Genomic DNA, 16499 nt, shown 5'->3' with positions numbered 1-16499 from the left:
AAGGAAGAGTAATGTTTACTGACTTTATCATACAAGTATATATGACATGTTCGAATGGGCTTGCCAGAGAAAACGATGAGAGTGGGGTGGGGTCAGTAGTGCTTTAGTCAGTAGTGGTGTTCTCTGATGGTATTCCCTCTGCTGCTTATACTCGTGCTGTACGAGGAGGAAGTAATGGTGTAGAAGACGGTTTGGGTTGTTTGACTTTGAGTTTCTCTTCCCCTCTGAGTCCCATCTGCTTAGGCAATCACTCTCCCAGGTGCAGGGAGAAATGGAGGGCGAGGGGGAGTTGTTGTTCAGAGGGAAATCCAGCTGAAGGAGAGACAGAAGTTGGGGCGGGTGGTGGTGATGGGGGGGGGGACAACATTTCTTTGCTTCAAGGGACAGTGTGCATGTAAACTTTGAAATCTTTCAATAAATGTAAAATTCATCATCTCCCCTAATGAAGATAATGATTTTCCTTAAGCGATAAGAATCCATGTCCACACCATCCATATCAAGCAGATTAACAGGGAAGCTTTTGTAGTTGGAGGAAGTGAAGGGAGGGTAAAAAGCTGCTAACTGGAATGAGATTAAATTGAATGTGATGGTCTAGTTACCCTTCTGGCAACACTGAGGCACATTCTCCCTTTAGAGCTGATGTTCTTCCCCCTCTGCAGCACCCTGTGGAGCCCACAGGAAAAGTGTGTGTGTTTTTGTAAAGTTGTGTGAAAGTGGAAGTCCAGCTTGTGTTTGCAGACAGTGGGTTAAACAGCGTTGCCAAGGAGGTGGTTTGGTGGGTGGGGGATCTCAGAGTGTTAATAGCTGTTCAGGTTTGGCTCATCCACAGGATTAGCTAGTATATGGCCTTGAAGTCAAACAGGAAATGATCCAACACCACCTTTTATCTGGTGTTAGGTGCTCCATATTGGACCTCGTCGGCAAAGATGGAGAAGAAGCTGCATGCAGTGCCAGCTGCTAGCACAGTCAAGTTCCGCTGTGCTGCAGGAGGCAACCCCAAGCCCACACTGGACTGGCTTAAAAACGGCAGGCCTTTCCACCAAGGAGACCGCATGGGAGGGTATAAGGTAAGAAAAACAGTAATACATCAGACTTTGTATTTCAACTCATTGCCTTCTCTTGCTTTTTTATTACTTTCTCTGCTATAAACCTTTTTCTTGTACAAGTGGGGGATCCTGCCTCCTCCTACCACTGTTCTCTGTCCATCCTTTCACCCCTTTTCCACCCTTCTCCACTAGAGAGATGAGAGTAGGGGAGACAGAGGAAACGAGGGCAGGGTTTCTAGTGTGAAATTGGAATTGCTCATCCGTGCACCTCCTCTCACTGGGATACTTTGCGAAGCTTCTCACTGTAACCTGAAATGGTTCTTTACCACCATCAATTAGAAACATAAGCCCAGGACTTAAGGGTTAAATGCCCTCAGACACTAACGTATAGAGAAAGTAGTAAGTGTCAGGGTTGAAATGAGTTCAGAACGTCATGATAACTCAATCAGGGAGAACAGGTCCCACCAGCTTTGGTAAGAGACTAGTTGGTGAGAGACTAGCTGTTAAGTAATTAAATTTGATGTATTGCGTGGGTTTCTAAATCTCAGCTTCTGCATTTAGCAAAAAGAATAAAAAAGGTGATAATTAATAACATAAATTACATTCCCATTCTTAAAATTAGGAGCAGATAAAGGATAAATTTAGCTGTCATCATTTTAATTCTGTCTGTTGATAAGTGTAATGACTGCGGTTGTGTTCTGATCCCCTTCTGAATCAGCATGGCTAAAAAAGATTTAATCTTTTGAGTGAATATGTTACAAGCATAGTGTGGAATAAGAGTTTAAAGAGTCATGAAATGAATTCATGACAAGAGCCAGCGATGCTGAACATGTCTGAAGCTCCTGGTTAATGACTGATGGGTTACGAGGAAAAGCGTCTTCCTGCCAGGAAGGTTTAGAAGCAAATCTAGTTGATGTAGTTTTTAATATTGCTTCCCTTTTACTTTCACAATGCTTATTACAGTTAAGACAAAAAAAGGGATGGCCACAGAAATGACACAGTTGGCCTGTCAGATGCATTGTGGGTAGCTCATTTCTTTCTTTTCGTCAACAAATGGCTGGACAAAAGCTGAGCCAAGCCCTGTGGCCTAACCTCCCCATTGTGTGAAATATAGGCCTGTACAAGCAGTAGCTACAGTGTCCCTGCAGCCTGTGGATGAAAACTATTGTTAGCTCACACCTGTGGATTCCGCACACAGGTGAAACTACTTGCAAATAATTATGAATAACTGTATGCTTGAAACAGCTTAGAGCACAAGGGTGGGGTTTTCTTTGTACAATGGCAGTGACTGACAAGTAAGTTAGTTCTCAAGTATGAGTATATTTGCTTATTTTGCTCAGGGCTTTCACTAATAATCTATGTAATCTTCATGATTAAAAAAAGTAATAAAATGTTGCAGTGTCATCAGCTTGTCATCAGCTTCAATATTGTTTTCCAGCACATGGCATCATCGCTCATCCTTCACACCTTCCACCAAATCCCTTCTGTCATTCTCTTCAGTTTTTTTTCCATTCCTCTCATTTTACTATAACTGTTTTATGTCATTGTAATCACTCTCTGTGTGGACCAGGTGCGTCCCCAGCACTGGACCCTGATCATGGAGAGTGCAGTGCCGTCGGACAAGGGTAACTACACCTGTTTGGTGAAGAATGACTTTGGATCCATCAACCACACCTACACCCTGGATGTAGTGGGTCAGTATTTCTCATGACACTCACATTATACACATTATACACATCCCAAATTTCCCTGAGGGCTCTCTGAAGGGATTAATAAAGTATTTCTATCTATCTATATAGAGGAATGAGAGGCCAGAGCAAAGACAGTGAGGACGGTGTGTGTTTGTGTGCCCAGGTGTACTCTGATTGCAGGTGGAAGTGAAGGACTGGTGCCAAGTGTGTAGAGGTTTAAGATGAATATGTCAACAGTATTAATGTAGTTTTCATTAGTTTATGTTTTAATATTTTATTCAGTTGATGAGATTCAGATTAGTTGAAGGACCACCTGGTCAGCAATTTTTTTCTGCACAGTCTAAAGCAAATCCATATTTAATGGATTCTTTCACATAAATCGCAAATAATACATTTAATTTGAGCTACGTTTTGGCATGAAATATTGACAATTGATTAATCTAAATTCTGCAAGAATATCTCTATATTAGCACACTAATGTGACCACAACTTTGTGAGAAGAAAGCTACTTGCCTGCACAGTTTAGTACCTCAAAGAATGACACAAATTAAGCATTTTTGCATCCTGACCCCTTTAGGTTAGCTCATTTATGATGAGGTTGTCAACGGGTTGAGGATGATCACTCAGTGTCACTCACTGAGCACAGAGTGCTGGCCTCAGCGCCATCACAGCGAGTTCAGATCCAACTCAGTCAACCCCTCTTTCTGACCTTTGGAGTGCAGAAACCAAAGCGTGTTTTTCTGCTTCGTTTGCAGAATCGATAGACAGCGGGGACAACAAGGGGAGTGGGTTAAAGATAGTAAATCAGTGTGTGTTTTTGTGTGTGTGTGTCTGTGAACGTGTACACCAAATTTACTCTTAATGCAATGTAGACCTGCTCTCCTTTGGCCTCCCTCGACCCACTTTATAAGCCATCAGTACACATCAGAGTTTATCTGATGGCGTCATTCTTCTAAAGCCTGGTCAATAAAGCACAGATAACCAAGGCAGACGAGAACATGCTGCAGTCTGACTCTGAGTGTGTGTAGTTTCTATGTTGTTATTCCAGCACTGTTACCATTGTGCCCTAGCAACCCTGATATAATTATACACCTACACTGTTTTGATCAGCATCTACCTGTCTATCTGTCTGTCTGTCTGTCTGTCTAAGCCAGCACCTCTCTCACCTCCCTTATCACGACTACATTGTAGAATGTAAAGTATGCCCAAATGTGATAAAACTGGAAGCTACGGTTTTTATCTGCCAGTTTATATCTCTCTCTATATATATTTACTCATGAAAACCTACACATGCTCACACATGCTCCCCAACTAGGCCCCCTTCTTTGCCTTGCCCTGGAGTTGGCTAAAGCTCTCCTTCAGATCACATATTTCTGTTCTTGTTCTGTTTTATTGCAGAGCAGTAAACCTGCTCTATGTCTGGCTCTCTAGCCACTGCCCCCTGCAACCTCTTGCCTCACTTTGCTCCATTATAGTGGGGTGGACAGAAATGGGAGCAAACATCTTATCAGGCTTTTTTTAATTTATCTTTTTACTAAATGACCTACAGGCTTAGCTCTTGAAACCAAAAGAATCCAGACTTTACTGGTTCAAACTGGCGCCTGGAGAAAAGGCCACAGTTGGACATCTACATGCTGACACACAGGCAAAGAGACAAATAAGAAGATAGAATAGTTTCTAGCTTTTTTTTTTTAAATAAGAGCTGTGGCATCCAGTGGCAATGCAGCACATAGTGGAGACATACATGTCATCCTGGGCCATGCTGTGCTCATCCTGCACTTCTATCCTTCCCTGAACCGTAGGTCCCCTTTTGCCAAGGCACCAGGTTACTCAGGGTTCACCAGTCTTGTATGGGACACATTGGAATGCCTCTGGTCTGTTGCGCCACACCTCTTTCAGTAAAGTTTCCCAGCACTGCTGCCATTAAATTAATCCAGTTATCGTCTAATTCTTAAAAGGATTCAGTTTTTAAATCAGAGTTTACATATAAGTCACAGTAATATACTGTATAATCTAGTGCTACATGAGTAGAAATGTGCACCCTATATTTAGCATTTCTTTTCCTAATATCCACACCATCTTTTTTTAAGGTCTTGTTAACTGTAACTGTAACCCTGATCGAAATTATACCACAAACCCTAAAGCTAATTTCTACAAAAGCTCATAAGGTTTGGACCCCATAGATGTAGCAAAACAAGGCCACAAACATTTACACACATGTAGACTTAACCTTGACTAGAACTACTAATAACCCAACCACCTTAACTTAAACCATGTCCATGCTTAAACTTAATGTTTAATTTGCATAATGGGAACTTCCATAAAAGGAGACTTGGTCACAACAGTGTGATTCACACAGCATGATTATGTTGTGACTGTTTCTCTTTCCTCGATCCTGACTGGTATGTTTGTAAGGTATGTAGGCAGAAGTTGAAGTCAGCAGCTGCAGAGCCAAATTAAAATTTAAAAGAGTTTTAAAGAAAGTTTTAAAGAAGTTTTTCTTTGCTGTTCATTTGTGGAAAAGATCAATCAGGCATGAGAATTACAGCCCATTTCGTTTAGCTAATTTAAAGTTGTTTAGTATTTTATCTCTAAAAACTATTACTGTTCCAGGGTTATTCTGTGGGATTAGGTTTTTCACACCTCACACACTGTATAATTCAGTGTAAATGATCAGCTCTAACTGCTGCAGGTAACATCAACTATTGTAAAAGTCTTTTGACAATCTAGTATGGCCCTTAGTTTCAGTTTCTAACACTTCAAAGTTGAGCACTAGACGGATGTTAGAATTAAGTCCTTTACTTTTATGTTTGGAAAAGCTTAAAGGATGGAGAAGGCCTGTGAAAAAAGGGGCATTAAATACAGGCAACACAGAAAAAAACAAGCAATGTGAGTGAAAGGTCAGGTTGTACCCATCTGATGGGACAGGCAAACACAGGAAGACTGACATAATGAAGTTTGCCTCCTCTTTGCTTTTTTTCCCCTCCCTTTCTTCCCCTCTGTAATTTTTCCCCTTTTTTAGCCGTCTAGTTTTACGAAGCCGTTCTTCGTAAAACTAGACTGTCCCCTTCATCACACATCTTCACCCTGTGACCATCCCTCATGACCAACCCCCAACCTCACACACACACTCAGATGAATTCACTGCACCTACCTTCAAGTGTCGTTTTGAAAAGATACTGCAGCATCACTGCGTGATGTTGATTTTTGTGTTTGGTGGGTGCAGTGTGGGGTGGCTGGTGTGCTCCTCAGTGTAGTTGTGAAGGCTGGGTTGTCTTTGAAAGAGGGCATTGTTCCACAGATCTCCCTCTGTTTGGATACGCAGGCCACTTTTGCTTTTAAAGGAATGCAGAAAACGGAAGATCTGATGATACCATGAAGATGTTTAATTTTTTACACACACACACACACACACACACACACACACACACACACACACACACACACACACACACACATACATATATATATATATATATATATATATATATATATATATATGATATACTTGCACCCTGAAATATGTGATTTAATTATTTTTCTCTTTTAACAGAGCGGTCTCCTCACCGGCCTATTCTTCAGGCTGGTCTTCCGGCCAATACCACGGTACATGTTGGTGAGGACGCACGCTTTGTCTGCAAAGTCTACAGCGATGCCCAACCCCACATCCAGTGGCTGAAACACATCATGCAAAATGGCAGTCGGCTTGGCCCTGATGGACACCCCTACGTCAGAGTGTTAAAGGTACGTTACTTTGCATCCTCTCTTGATTAAAGGCCCATCCTTTTATCTTTTTACTCTATGTTGTTTGCCTGTGATTGCAGGTTTTTAAGTAAATTTTAAAGGTTACATAATGGATCAGATACATTCCCTTCCTTATGACAACTTGCTGGCTCTGGGTGGTGATTCTTCTTCCCTGCCGAGCTGCAGAAGATGCACGGCTGCCTGATTTTCTCTGCTCAGTTATTTGATGTTTGTGTGTGTGTGAATTGCAGCGTTCAGGCATTAACAGCTCTGATGTGGAGATACTCACCCTCACCAACGTGACAGCGGAAGATGCTGGAGAGTATATCTGTAAAGCCTCCAATTATATAGGCGAGGCCAGCCAGTCGGGCTGGCTGACTGTCATCTCAGGTAACCATTGAGACCTGATCCACCTACCCTTCCCCCACATACTGGTGTGGCTTTCCTGCTGTTCTGTGGTGGTCCTGCTGGTGGTCTCTTGGTGGTCCTGGGGCTTGTAGATGTTGTTTCTCACCAATGTTACACCCTTGTCTTTCAGCTACTCCCCCTTCCTCCCGACCTCTTGGATTGATGTTGCCATGGAAGCACTGCTAGGGACTCTTTTGGCCTACATTGCCTTCATGATAAATTTAGCATCTTTTTATTTACCTTATCTTACATTCGTACATCTCTTTCTGAGATTAATGGTGCATGGTGATGCAGTGCTCTCCATGCTCTGTGTGCATGTATCCAGTTGAGTGAGTGGATTAGACTGTTTGCAGGTTCTCTGGGTGATGGGCACTTTTCAGTTTTTATTTTTTGGTACACTCGTTTTTATTTTCTCAAGTGTTGGTGGCATACTGGGCTTTGTCTTTGTCCTTCTCCCCCTCTTCATTCCCAGATGGGACCTCAGCGATGGATACTATCCAGCTCCTCTAATTCCACTCTCCTGTGTTATGGGCCTCATTTTTTTTTTCTCTTTCTCTCTCTCCCCTTCTTTCAATGCGACTTGCCCTCCTTTGTTTCTACTCTAATCTTCAAACTTTTTTTTTTTGTACACTTGTACCTCCTTCTTTCGCTCCCTCTTCTTCCTCTTCTTCCTCCTCTCCCAGACCGCAGGTGTTAACATCACAGATAAGGAGATAGAAGTTCTCTACTTGTCCAATGTAACATTTGAGGATGCTGGGGAGTATACGTGCTTGGTGGGTAATTCTATTGGGATCTCCTATCAAACTGCTACTTTGACGGTGCTACCAGGTATATGAATCATATACTGTCCTCTCTTTTCTTCTTTTTTTTTTTTTTCTCCCTGATCCTTGTTTAAAATGGTTGGATTATGTAATTTCAATAACCTTTTGCGGAAGGCAAGTCCTCACCTTGGAGTACCATTCACACAGCTCAGATTACTGCAATGAACCAGCACTCTTAATATCCTAGACAGAGTAAAACAAGAGTGGAGAGCATATATTGTATTATTTAATATTATGTGGCATAGCAAGCTGTTGAAAGCTCAGAGAAGATAACAAGATAATTTATAGACAACTTGTCATAACTCCAAGAGGGAAACAGATCTCCAAGAACAGCTCGAATGTCTCTAAACTGAAACATGTTGAGGATTTGACTTCCGCTTTTTCTTTTCTGGCTTTCTCCTCTCTCCTACTCCTTTGGGAAAGTTTTTCAGTGCCACACTTTGGCTCTGAGTCTGCATGCCACAAAATATTTGTTTTTCCACACACGCCTCCAGATTTTCTCCACCCTCTTTTCTGGCTCTGATAATTGGCTTCTTTTTAAGATCCTTATTTCTTCTTATTGAAATAAAGGTCGAAAGGCAGAGCTCAACACTCGCTTTATGTTGGCTTGACTTTCTCAATTATCAGGGCCAAACTTTACCCCCTCTGCACAGTGAATGACTCATGCACCCAAATGTGAAATTTATCAACTGGTTTAATCCTGTTTTTGTCTGTTGATGTGTGTCTGGCTCTTGATCCTTTACAGAAAAAAAAAACAAAAACACACAAGCTCATATTATTTTTTACTCATTAAAATATGTGAAATATGTCTAACATGTGAAACTCATGGTTTTAGAACATTTTAATGGTAACAACATGTGAAACATGTAAAACACAAAGAAATGCTCATGTGAAACCTCTGAGATCACATGTGAAACCCATGCAACTTTCAGTGTGAAACTCATGTTATCACATATAGTTTTGCATTTGAAACTCAGATTTTGCTAATGGGAAATGTGGTTTTGGAACATTTTCATAGTAATAACATGTCAATCCATGCATATTCCCATGTGGAACCTATGTAAATACATGTCAAACTCATGGACTATTCCATAGGAAACACAATGAAATATCAATGTGAAACTCATGAGATTACAACTGAAATCATTTTCAAGTAAAACACAATCGTGTATTCATGTAAACCTCATCATGTTTAACTCGCGTTAAATAAGTCATAGCTTTTGTAAACCTTAAAACGTAAGTAAACTAAGAAGTACAGCAGAAAATATTTAAATTACATCAAATTTTGTGGTAAAAGAAAAAAGTCTCACTGCCAATGAATCTCATTTGTTTCTGAAATTTGGATGCACCATCCCCACTGATGAGCCACAAAGTGGCTGATCTGTTGGTTATTTACATAATTGACTAAACTGTTAACTGACAAAACAAATAAAGCAAATATACAAGTGTCTATGAAATGGAGCAAAATTGCACCTTAATAACAAATGAAGATGGAAAAAATTCTGCAGAAAAAAAAGCTTAATGCTACTTTGTAATAAGTATTTCACACATCCCTCTTAAAAACAACAAAGATGTCTGATAACAAGCATTAAACTTCATAATGGAAGAAGAAGATTATACCAGTGATGAAGTAACGTCAACTCTTAACTTCATCAGTATGTACATTTTAGTATGCCGTACCCAGTATTATAGATGAATGTATACATGCTATTGGGGATTGTATTATATTATGTGCCTCTAACAAAATACCTTAAAGAGTTTGTCAAAAGCATCAGCAGAGGAGGTTCACTGACATGGTGAAACTTTCAGCTCAAGGATGATAAACATGATGCTCACAGAAAATAGTATAAACTGTTTAATTGCTCCAGATAATAATAATAATAATAATAATAATAATAATAATAATAATAATAATAATAATAATAATAATAATAATTAGCTTCCAAGTTGGTGATACGTGGAACAACTTCATGATTTTTAAATGTTTGTCCAAAGTACAGAAAAGACTGCAGGTCCAAATCAATCCAAGATAGTTTCTCATTCTAAAGCTGTAGCTGGATCAAATAATCCAGGTGTGCCACATTCAAAACATAATAATGTACAGAACATCCAGCATATCCCAATATTTCTGAGTTAAAATGTATACATTTACACAACATACTACTAATAGTCATGAAAACATGTGAAATTCATGTTGTTTTTCTGTAAGGGATTACACACGCCAATAGATCAAGTACATAATACTAAGTATCGGTGTGTTTACAAGTTAACTCCAGGTTCAACAGATGATTCTCTGTAGCTTTAAGCCAAAATTAAGGTGGGCATTTAATGAGGTACATGTGAGTAGTTGACAACAAATAGTTTTTTCCATTGAAAAAACAAAATAAAATACAAGAACAGCACAATGAATTCTTTTGCGGCCTTGAACCAGGCAGGAGAAAGGTCCCTACATGCAGCTTCAGCTCCAGCTGCCTGTTGGATTATATGCATGGCTGTGCTGCACATGAGTTTTGTTTGTGGTCTAGGGGGCAATGCATTATGTAATGATACCTTTAACGCACACACAAGCACACACACACACATATCTCAGACAGGAAGTTCAGGTCATATTCAACCACAAAGGACACCCATCTTCCCTTTCTGCAATATGTTTGTGGATGTGTTTATACTTGCACTCACATGTCTCCAACATTAGCACATAATGCAAACATATGCAGGCTTCACTGTACTGACTGAGTCATAATTTAAAGTCTGTTTTTATTGTTAAGCACAGTTAAAGAAAGTTAAATTCTTTAAAAAAAAAAAGCAGGCGTGCCTCGACTTTAAGAAGGATTTCTTTTTAATTTTCCTGCTCACTGCAATTACATTTATGCATGAGTCATCTCAGTGTTTGCCTGTTTGATACCTATGTGTATGAGTACAGATGGAAAATGTGTGTTAGAGAGTCTTCCTCTTCTTTTCCTGACCTGTGTCTCCCTGTTCATTATTTTTCCTCAGCCATTGAGAAATCCCCAGACACTCTTTCCCCAGACTATGCGGAGATCGCAATATACTGTGCAGGCGTCTTCATTATCGCCTGCATGGTGGGCATCGTGGTGGTGTGCCGCATGAGGAACACTGCAAAGAAGCCCGACTTTGGTGGCCAGCCAGCAGTCCACAAACTAACCAAACAGATTCCTCTGCGCCGCCAGGTAACAGAAAGTAGATAAAGAGTTCTAATGGCATCTAACACCCCTAGAGGAGAAAACATACAGTACACACCTACTGCAGTAATTCACTGACTAACAACAGGGTCTTTAAAGTCTAAACAAAGCAAAACATTTTAGTTAGGTACTTACTGCAGTTTTCCTCAATTCTTGGATACCTATAGGATTTTATTTAATCCAATAAACACTTGAACCAGGTAACCAAATGTGAAATAAATTCAGGCTACATAAAAAAAAAAAAAAATTATATGCCCTTTGCATCTCATCTTCAGAAATGTCACATGGTTGATACATTTTTAAAGAAAAAAATTACTTTGAGTTTGTATGCAAGATAAATCCACATACCCCAATAAATACTTCTGTGGTATTTTAAAGGATGCACATCCACCTCCATTTAGAGAGTATGCATTCTTGCACATGTTAGCACTGCTGCCTGAGATGGAGCCAGCATTTTTTCTTTTTTTTTCTCTCCCATATGTGAGACATGCTTTTCCCTCAACTGAAACAAAAAGGTACAGAAAGTGTTGGATTGCACTCTTTGGAGAGACTGATTCCCACCTCAAGGTAAGGTTAGGTTAGGGTGAAGAAAGTAAAGACGAGCCCCGAGGACAGTAGAGACGCCAAGTAATTATTACAGATTCATCAAAATTACTGTTGTTACTCACTTCTTAATCATAGATTAAATATTCTCAGGCCTCAAGATACAGTATGTGCTAATGCTAAACTATTAACTGCGGTAATTAAATATATTCTCGTCAGATTTATGTGCCAGACTAAGCAGCAGCTACCAGAGTTAATCACATGTACACACTCCTGACTCCTCTAGCGATGCCTTGGAGCTTTGACTGGCCTATGAACCCAGACTGTGGTGATCAGCCAGTCTCCTTTCTCCTATAGGTGTCGGCAGATTCAAGCTCTTCAATGAACTCTAGCACGCCTCTGGTGCGAATCACAACACGGCGGAGCTCTGCACACGATGAGCCAATCCCTGAGTATGACCTTCCTGAGGATCCTCGGTGGGAGTTTTCCAGAGACAGGTGTGACATCTGTTTGTGTGATCCCTTGCCACCTCGTCCTATGGCATCCACTACCCTCTTTTCATCTATTCACTGTTGTTGCATACTCATTTTATGCATCCAAGTGCAATGTTTCAAAGAAGAAATCTTACCACTTTTTAAAATGCAAAATACCCAATTATGTAAATTTGATTCAGCTCCTGCATAAAACTAAAAAATGCTGATCTGTGCGTGCTCATAATAATGCTGTCAGGATTCAGAGCCTGCATATAGTACCCGTTTGATGGTATGCATGACACCCTCAATGCCAGCACAACTATCTGTGGCTAACAGGGTGCATATTAGTAGCTGATAACAGCCCCACTACAACACAAAGAATATCTGTTTGATTGTGTCTCAGCTGCTAAATAACTTAGATAACTATTGTTCTATTTAAAGAGGGCAGTCAGTGATGACTAACTGGTGAGTAATGGTTGTGGTGGCTGAGATAAATGGCGCTGATTCATCTGTGGGTGCTGCTGTAAAATGACCTGAATTTGGCACTCTGCCTCATCATTACAACTCCTGCTATACTTCACACTCTCACTTACCCCCCACCCCCACTACCAATCCCTAACACATGCTTCTGTTGGTAAGGAGAAAAGCTGCGCTAATTAGCAAGTAGCACTCACAGCTTTCATCTGCATGTTTGGGCTGGGAGTGTTTGCTTTGCATCATACCAGAGGTATTAGCTGAGCGGAGGTTTCGGTTAGTCACAGTTACAGTGATAAGCTTTAGGGTAGATTTAACAGGACAGCAAAGGTTAGAGTAGTTTAATACCCAAGTGAGGCCTCAAGTTTTAAAAGAAATGGGGAAAATCCCAAACTGTTAACACAAAGTCTTGTCTTTTGTTAGAGCAGCTATAAAAAGAGCTGGTATCATAAATCTTATCGCTCATGATTGAAAAAACATTTCTGATGTAACTGTGTTTGCATGCAGGATGGCATTCTGGTGAAAACGTCTGATTTTAATTGATGAACTAACCAAGGGGGATGTTTTGTCTAGGCTACATAAATCTCTGTGTGCCCTCTTTGTTTGGCTCTTTATTTTCCGCTTGTCATCCCAGCGCCTGAGGGATCATGTTGGGATTGTAAAATACTGAGGAATGCTAACGTTTGCGGTTTGTGTGGAGGAAAAATAACATCGATTAAGTGTGGCTGGAAAGACAGAATGGTTGCCATTGAGTGTGGTGAGTGTGTGTGGACAGATAGGGGATTGTGTTACTACAGCAGGGCGCCGGCCTCAGACCCTTGGCTTTGCGTACCGCAGCTTGAGTGTTTACATAGCCCGGACACTCGGCCTTATGGGTGGGACCAACATATGCCAATCAGATGGAAGAACACAGTGGGAATCAGAGGGTGCTGCAGCAAATTTGCACCAGTTATTGTGACATCCCTTATGATTAAATCATACTTAAATTTCCAACTGGTATTACAGTCAGGCCCACGTTTGTGGCAAACAGAGCCAGGATTTCATCAGTCACAGTCTAATGTGTCAAGCTAAGCTAAGCTTTGTGTAATGACTTGTAAGGAGTGTATATTCGAACATGCCAAGACAGGGTAAACAGTTTAGAAGTGAGGTGCTCTTCCTAGCTTTATCAAGTGATTATCGTTGCCATGTCTGCAGTTTTACCTACTGCCTTGGCGCAGACTTTAGTCACCGAGCCAATAAAGCACTCACAGTGATGCAACCCGACTGAAAAGAGAGGGGGATGTGAGAAAAAAAAATATAGTGAGGCTAAAGAAACTGGCTCAGAGCCTGGTTTAATAAAGTCTCTTGCTCTCACACTCCATCTAGTCTGTTTCTTTCTGCACAGTGGGTGAGTCGATGCAACAGTGAGATCAGGTGGGTAGGTTTCAGTTTGCGTTTCAGCCACTAATCACCTTCCTGACTGTTTTTTTTTCTTTCCCTGTCTCTCTCGTTGTGTTTGCTGTCTGGTGGCTGCAGGTTGACCCTGGGCAAACCTCTAGGTGAAGGCTGCTTCGGCCAAGTTGTAATGGCAGAGGCCCTGGGCATTGATAAGGACAAACCCAAGGAGGCCGTTACAGTTGCAGTCAAGATGCTGAAAGGTAAGTGAGTCTCCTGCTGCTGCACAATCACAGTGAGGTTGTGTTGTTAAACATCTGACTAGAGCTTAAAATCCAACCACGTGGATAAGAGGAACACTGCTTCATTATATCCTGTGAGCAAGCTGAGAACGTTTCATAGGTGATTTATTCTGCGGCGAGGGTTCAGCAGAGGTGCAAGGTAGAGCCTGGAGCTGTAGTTATTATTCGTTATTGGTGGTTGCTGAGTGACAACTTAAAGAAGGTGGGTAGGGTAGGTAAGGGTTAGGGGCGGTCACATAGCTGACCCCAGAGCAGCAGCTGGCTAAAGCTCAGTCATGACCCACACAAAGAGGCAAGTCACTTTAGCAGTGCTGCTGTGATTAATGAAAGAAAAGGGGGGTTTGGTTTGGGGTTGCAGGTACAGCAGCAGGCCTACAGGCTTCATGACAAAAGCAATCTGCTCTTTAGGATGACTCCAGATACGGTAATGGTTAAGAGGAATGCAAGAAATGCCATCCTGACTGTCTAGGTAAATTACTGAACTTCTACTGGCTCAATCAGGCCCACAACAAAAGGAGTCTGTGCACAAGATAGTGAAGATTGAACATCTTTAATTTCTGCTCCTCCCCTCCCCCTGGCACTGAAAGGTTGCCTCTGTAGTTAGTGTGAGGAGCTTCCCTCATTGCTGTAACTTTAGCCTGCATTGTCTGTCAGCCTCACTTAATCAGAGGAACTTACAAAACAAGGTGTTGTGTGACCGGACGGCCCTGTGGTCCGCAGTCAAAAAAGTGAGACAGGACTGGGGATCTGTTTGTTTTGCTGAACTTTTCTGAACAGCCTTCAATGTAACTTCTTTTCTTGTCAGATGACGCCACTGAGAAAGACCTGTCTGACCTGGTGTCAGAAATGGAAATGATGAAGATGATCGGCAAACATAAGAACATCATTAACCTTTTGGGAGCCTGCACACAGGATGGTGAGTTCAATGGAGATTCACAAAGTTCAATTCCAGAGAGGATAGGGATGCAGAAGTCTTCTTCATTCATAGCCACGTAAAAACAACAACAAAACAAAATAGAAAAAAAACTTCACCATTTCTCAAGTTGTTTTTTTTTTTTTTTTTTACTTGTCCAGCATCGTAGCAAGCAGAATGATGGTCTGGCTTCTGTGCTGTGCTGAAGAAATTTGCTTTACCAAGAGGAGCTTTATAAGCTTTATAAGGCTCCTCTTGATGATAAAAAATAGTCTTATTTTATTTCATTCAGAAAAATTGTTTATTACTGAATTTACATAATAAACCTGGACCTGACTGGAGAGGACAAATAAAAGGATAAAGACTGAACAGAAATGAAAAGGAGACTAGAGAAAAGAAAGAGGAGATAAAGATACACCAGACAGGAAGCAATGGTCCTTCAATCCAAACATAAACACCAGACAACCAACTGCTACACCTGTACAGTAACACAACAGAGAATTTCCCACAGCTTTTACAGGAAAAGAAAGCTGATAATCATCAGGAGCAAGCGATGAGCAAGCTGAAAAAATAAAAAACACACAAAAAACAAAATACTAGACTAAACACACACACTTAAAAAATACATAAATAAACAAAAGTAGCTCTCAGTATATAAACCCACAGTACAACACAGTGACTCTGTCATCATGCAGAATATGAGGAATGAGGAGTGTTTCATGATGAGTATGACTGTGCAAATGCAACCCTTTCTTAGATCTAAGGATTTAGGCAGCAGGACACAATGAAAAGCATCTGTTCCTTACCAGGTGTTAAAATGAGATAAATACAACCTTAGATTCAGTGCAACACATGACATATTACACCATGTCACGGTTTTATGTGTTAAAATCTAAACTAAAACGCAAAAGCAGTTCGTGAAAAACTAAAGACTGTTTTTTTTAACAAAAACATTCTGCTAGATGTCTTTTATAGTTGTTCTTTTATTGTTAATCTTAAAGTTGTATGTGTTATTTTTCTACTCTGTAGCACATTGAAATTGCTGAAATGTAAAGTGCAATGCAAATAGATTTTTTTTTTTTTTTATTATTATTATTATTATGAAGGTAAGTAAAATGTACTTGAATTAATTAATAATCAGCAACTGTGCGACTTTTGTAAAAGAAGAAATTTTAGCAGTTTGCTGGTCTGGAGCATTCAGGTGGGCTCACCAGCATCAGTAGAATAAAAATGATTCATCTGTGGAAATTATTCTTCACAGAAGTGGATGTACCGGCTAGATGACAATGTACAATGTTCAAAAATACTGCAAAAACTCAAGAGGCACATCTCAGACTCTACAGACTTCAGTGTGTATGTCAAATATTAAAGTTCATGACAGTACAATTAGAAATGAACAGCTTTGACTTATTTGAGTGGGTTTTTAAGCAAAAGCTGCCTTCCATTAAAAATGAGCATGGCAGGACAGCTTAGGTTGGCAAAACTGCATCTGAACAAAATACAAGAC

General features: G+C 40.5%; 1 protein-coding gene across 7 annotated transcripts in view; it reads left to right on the top strand.

The window, feature by feature from the left end:
* The window catches only part of fgfr2 (fibroblast growth factor receptor 2), a 39672-nt gene that overhangs the window by 12899 nt on the left and 10274 nt on the right, over positions 1-16499 (top strand). For 4 of the 7 annotated variants that reach the window (XM_042009493.1, XM_042009499.1, XM_042009498.1 and 1 more), the window contains 8 exons: positions 898-1067; positions 2617-2740; positions 6291-6481; positions 7573-7717; positions 10708-10907; positions 11814-11953; positions 13919-14040; positions 14885-14995. In XM_042009493.1, coding sequence (XP_041865427.1) covers positions 898-1067; positions 2617-2740; positions 6291-6481; positions 7573-7717; positions 10708-10907; positions 11814-11953; positions 13919-14040; positions 14885-14995 — 1203 coding nt within the window. Of the gene's footprint in view, positions 1-897; positions 1068-2616; positions 2741-6290; positions 6482-6732; positions 6872-7572; positions 7718-10707; positions 10908-11813; positions 11954-13918; positions 14041-14884; positions 14996-16499 lie in introns of all 7 variants that reach the window. The other 3 variants (XM_042009497.1, XM_042009496.1, XM_042009495.1) reach the window with 3 other exon arrangements.

Source organism: Melanotaenia boesemani, chromosome 16 (genome assembly GCF_017639745.1).
Source record: "Melanotaenia boesemani isolate fMelBoe1 chromosome 16, fMelBoe1.pri, whole genome shotgun sequence".
NCBI lineage: Eukaryota > Metazoa > Chordata > Actinopteri > Atheriniformes > Melanotaeniidae > Melanotaenia > Melanotaenia boesemani.
The sequence above is the reverse complement of the archived record's forward strand: the minus strand, read 5'-3'. Positions and strand labels throughout refer to the sequence as shown.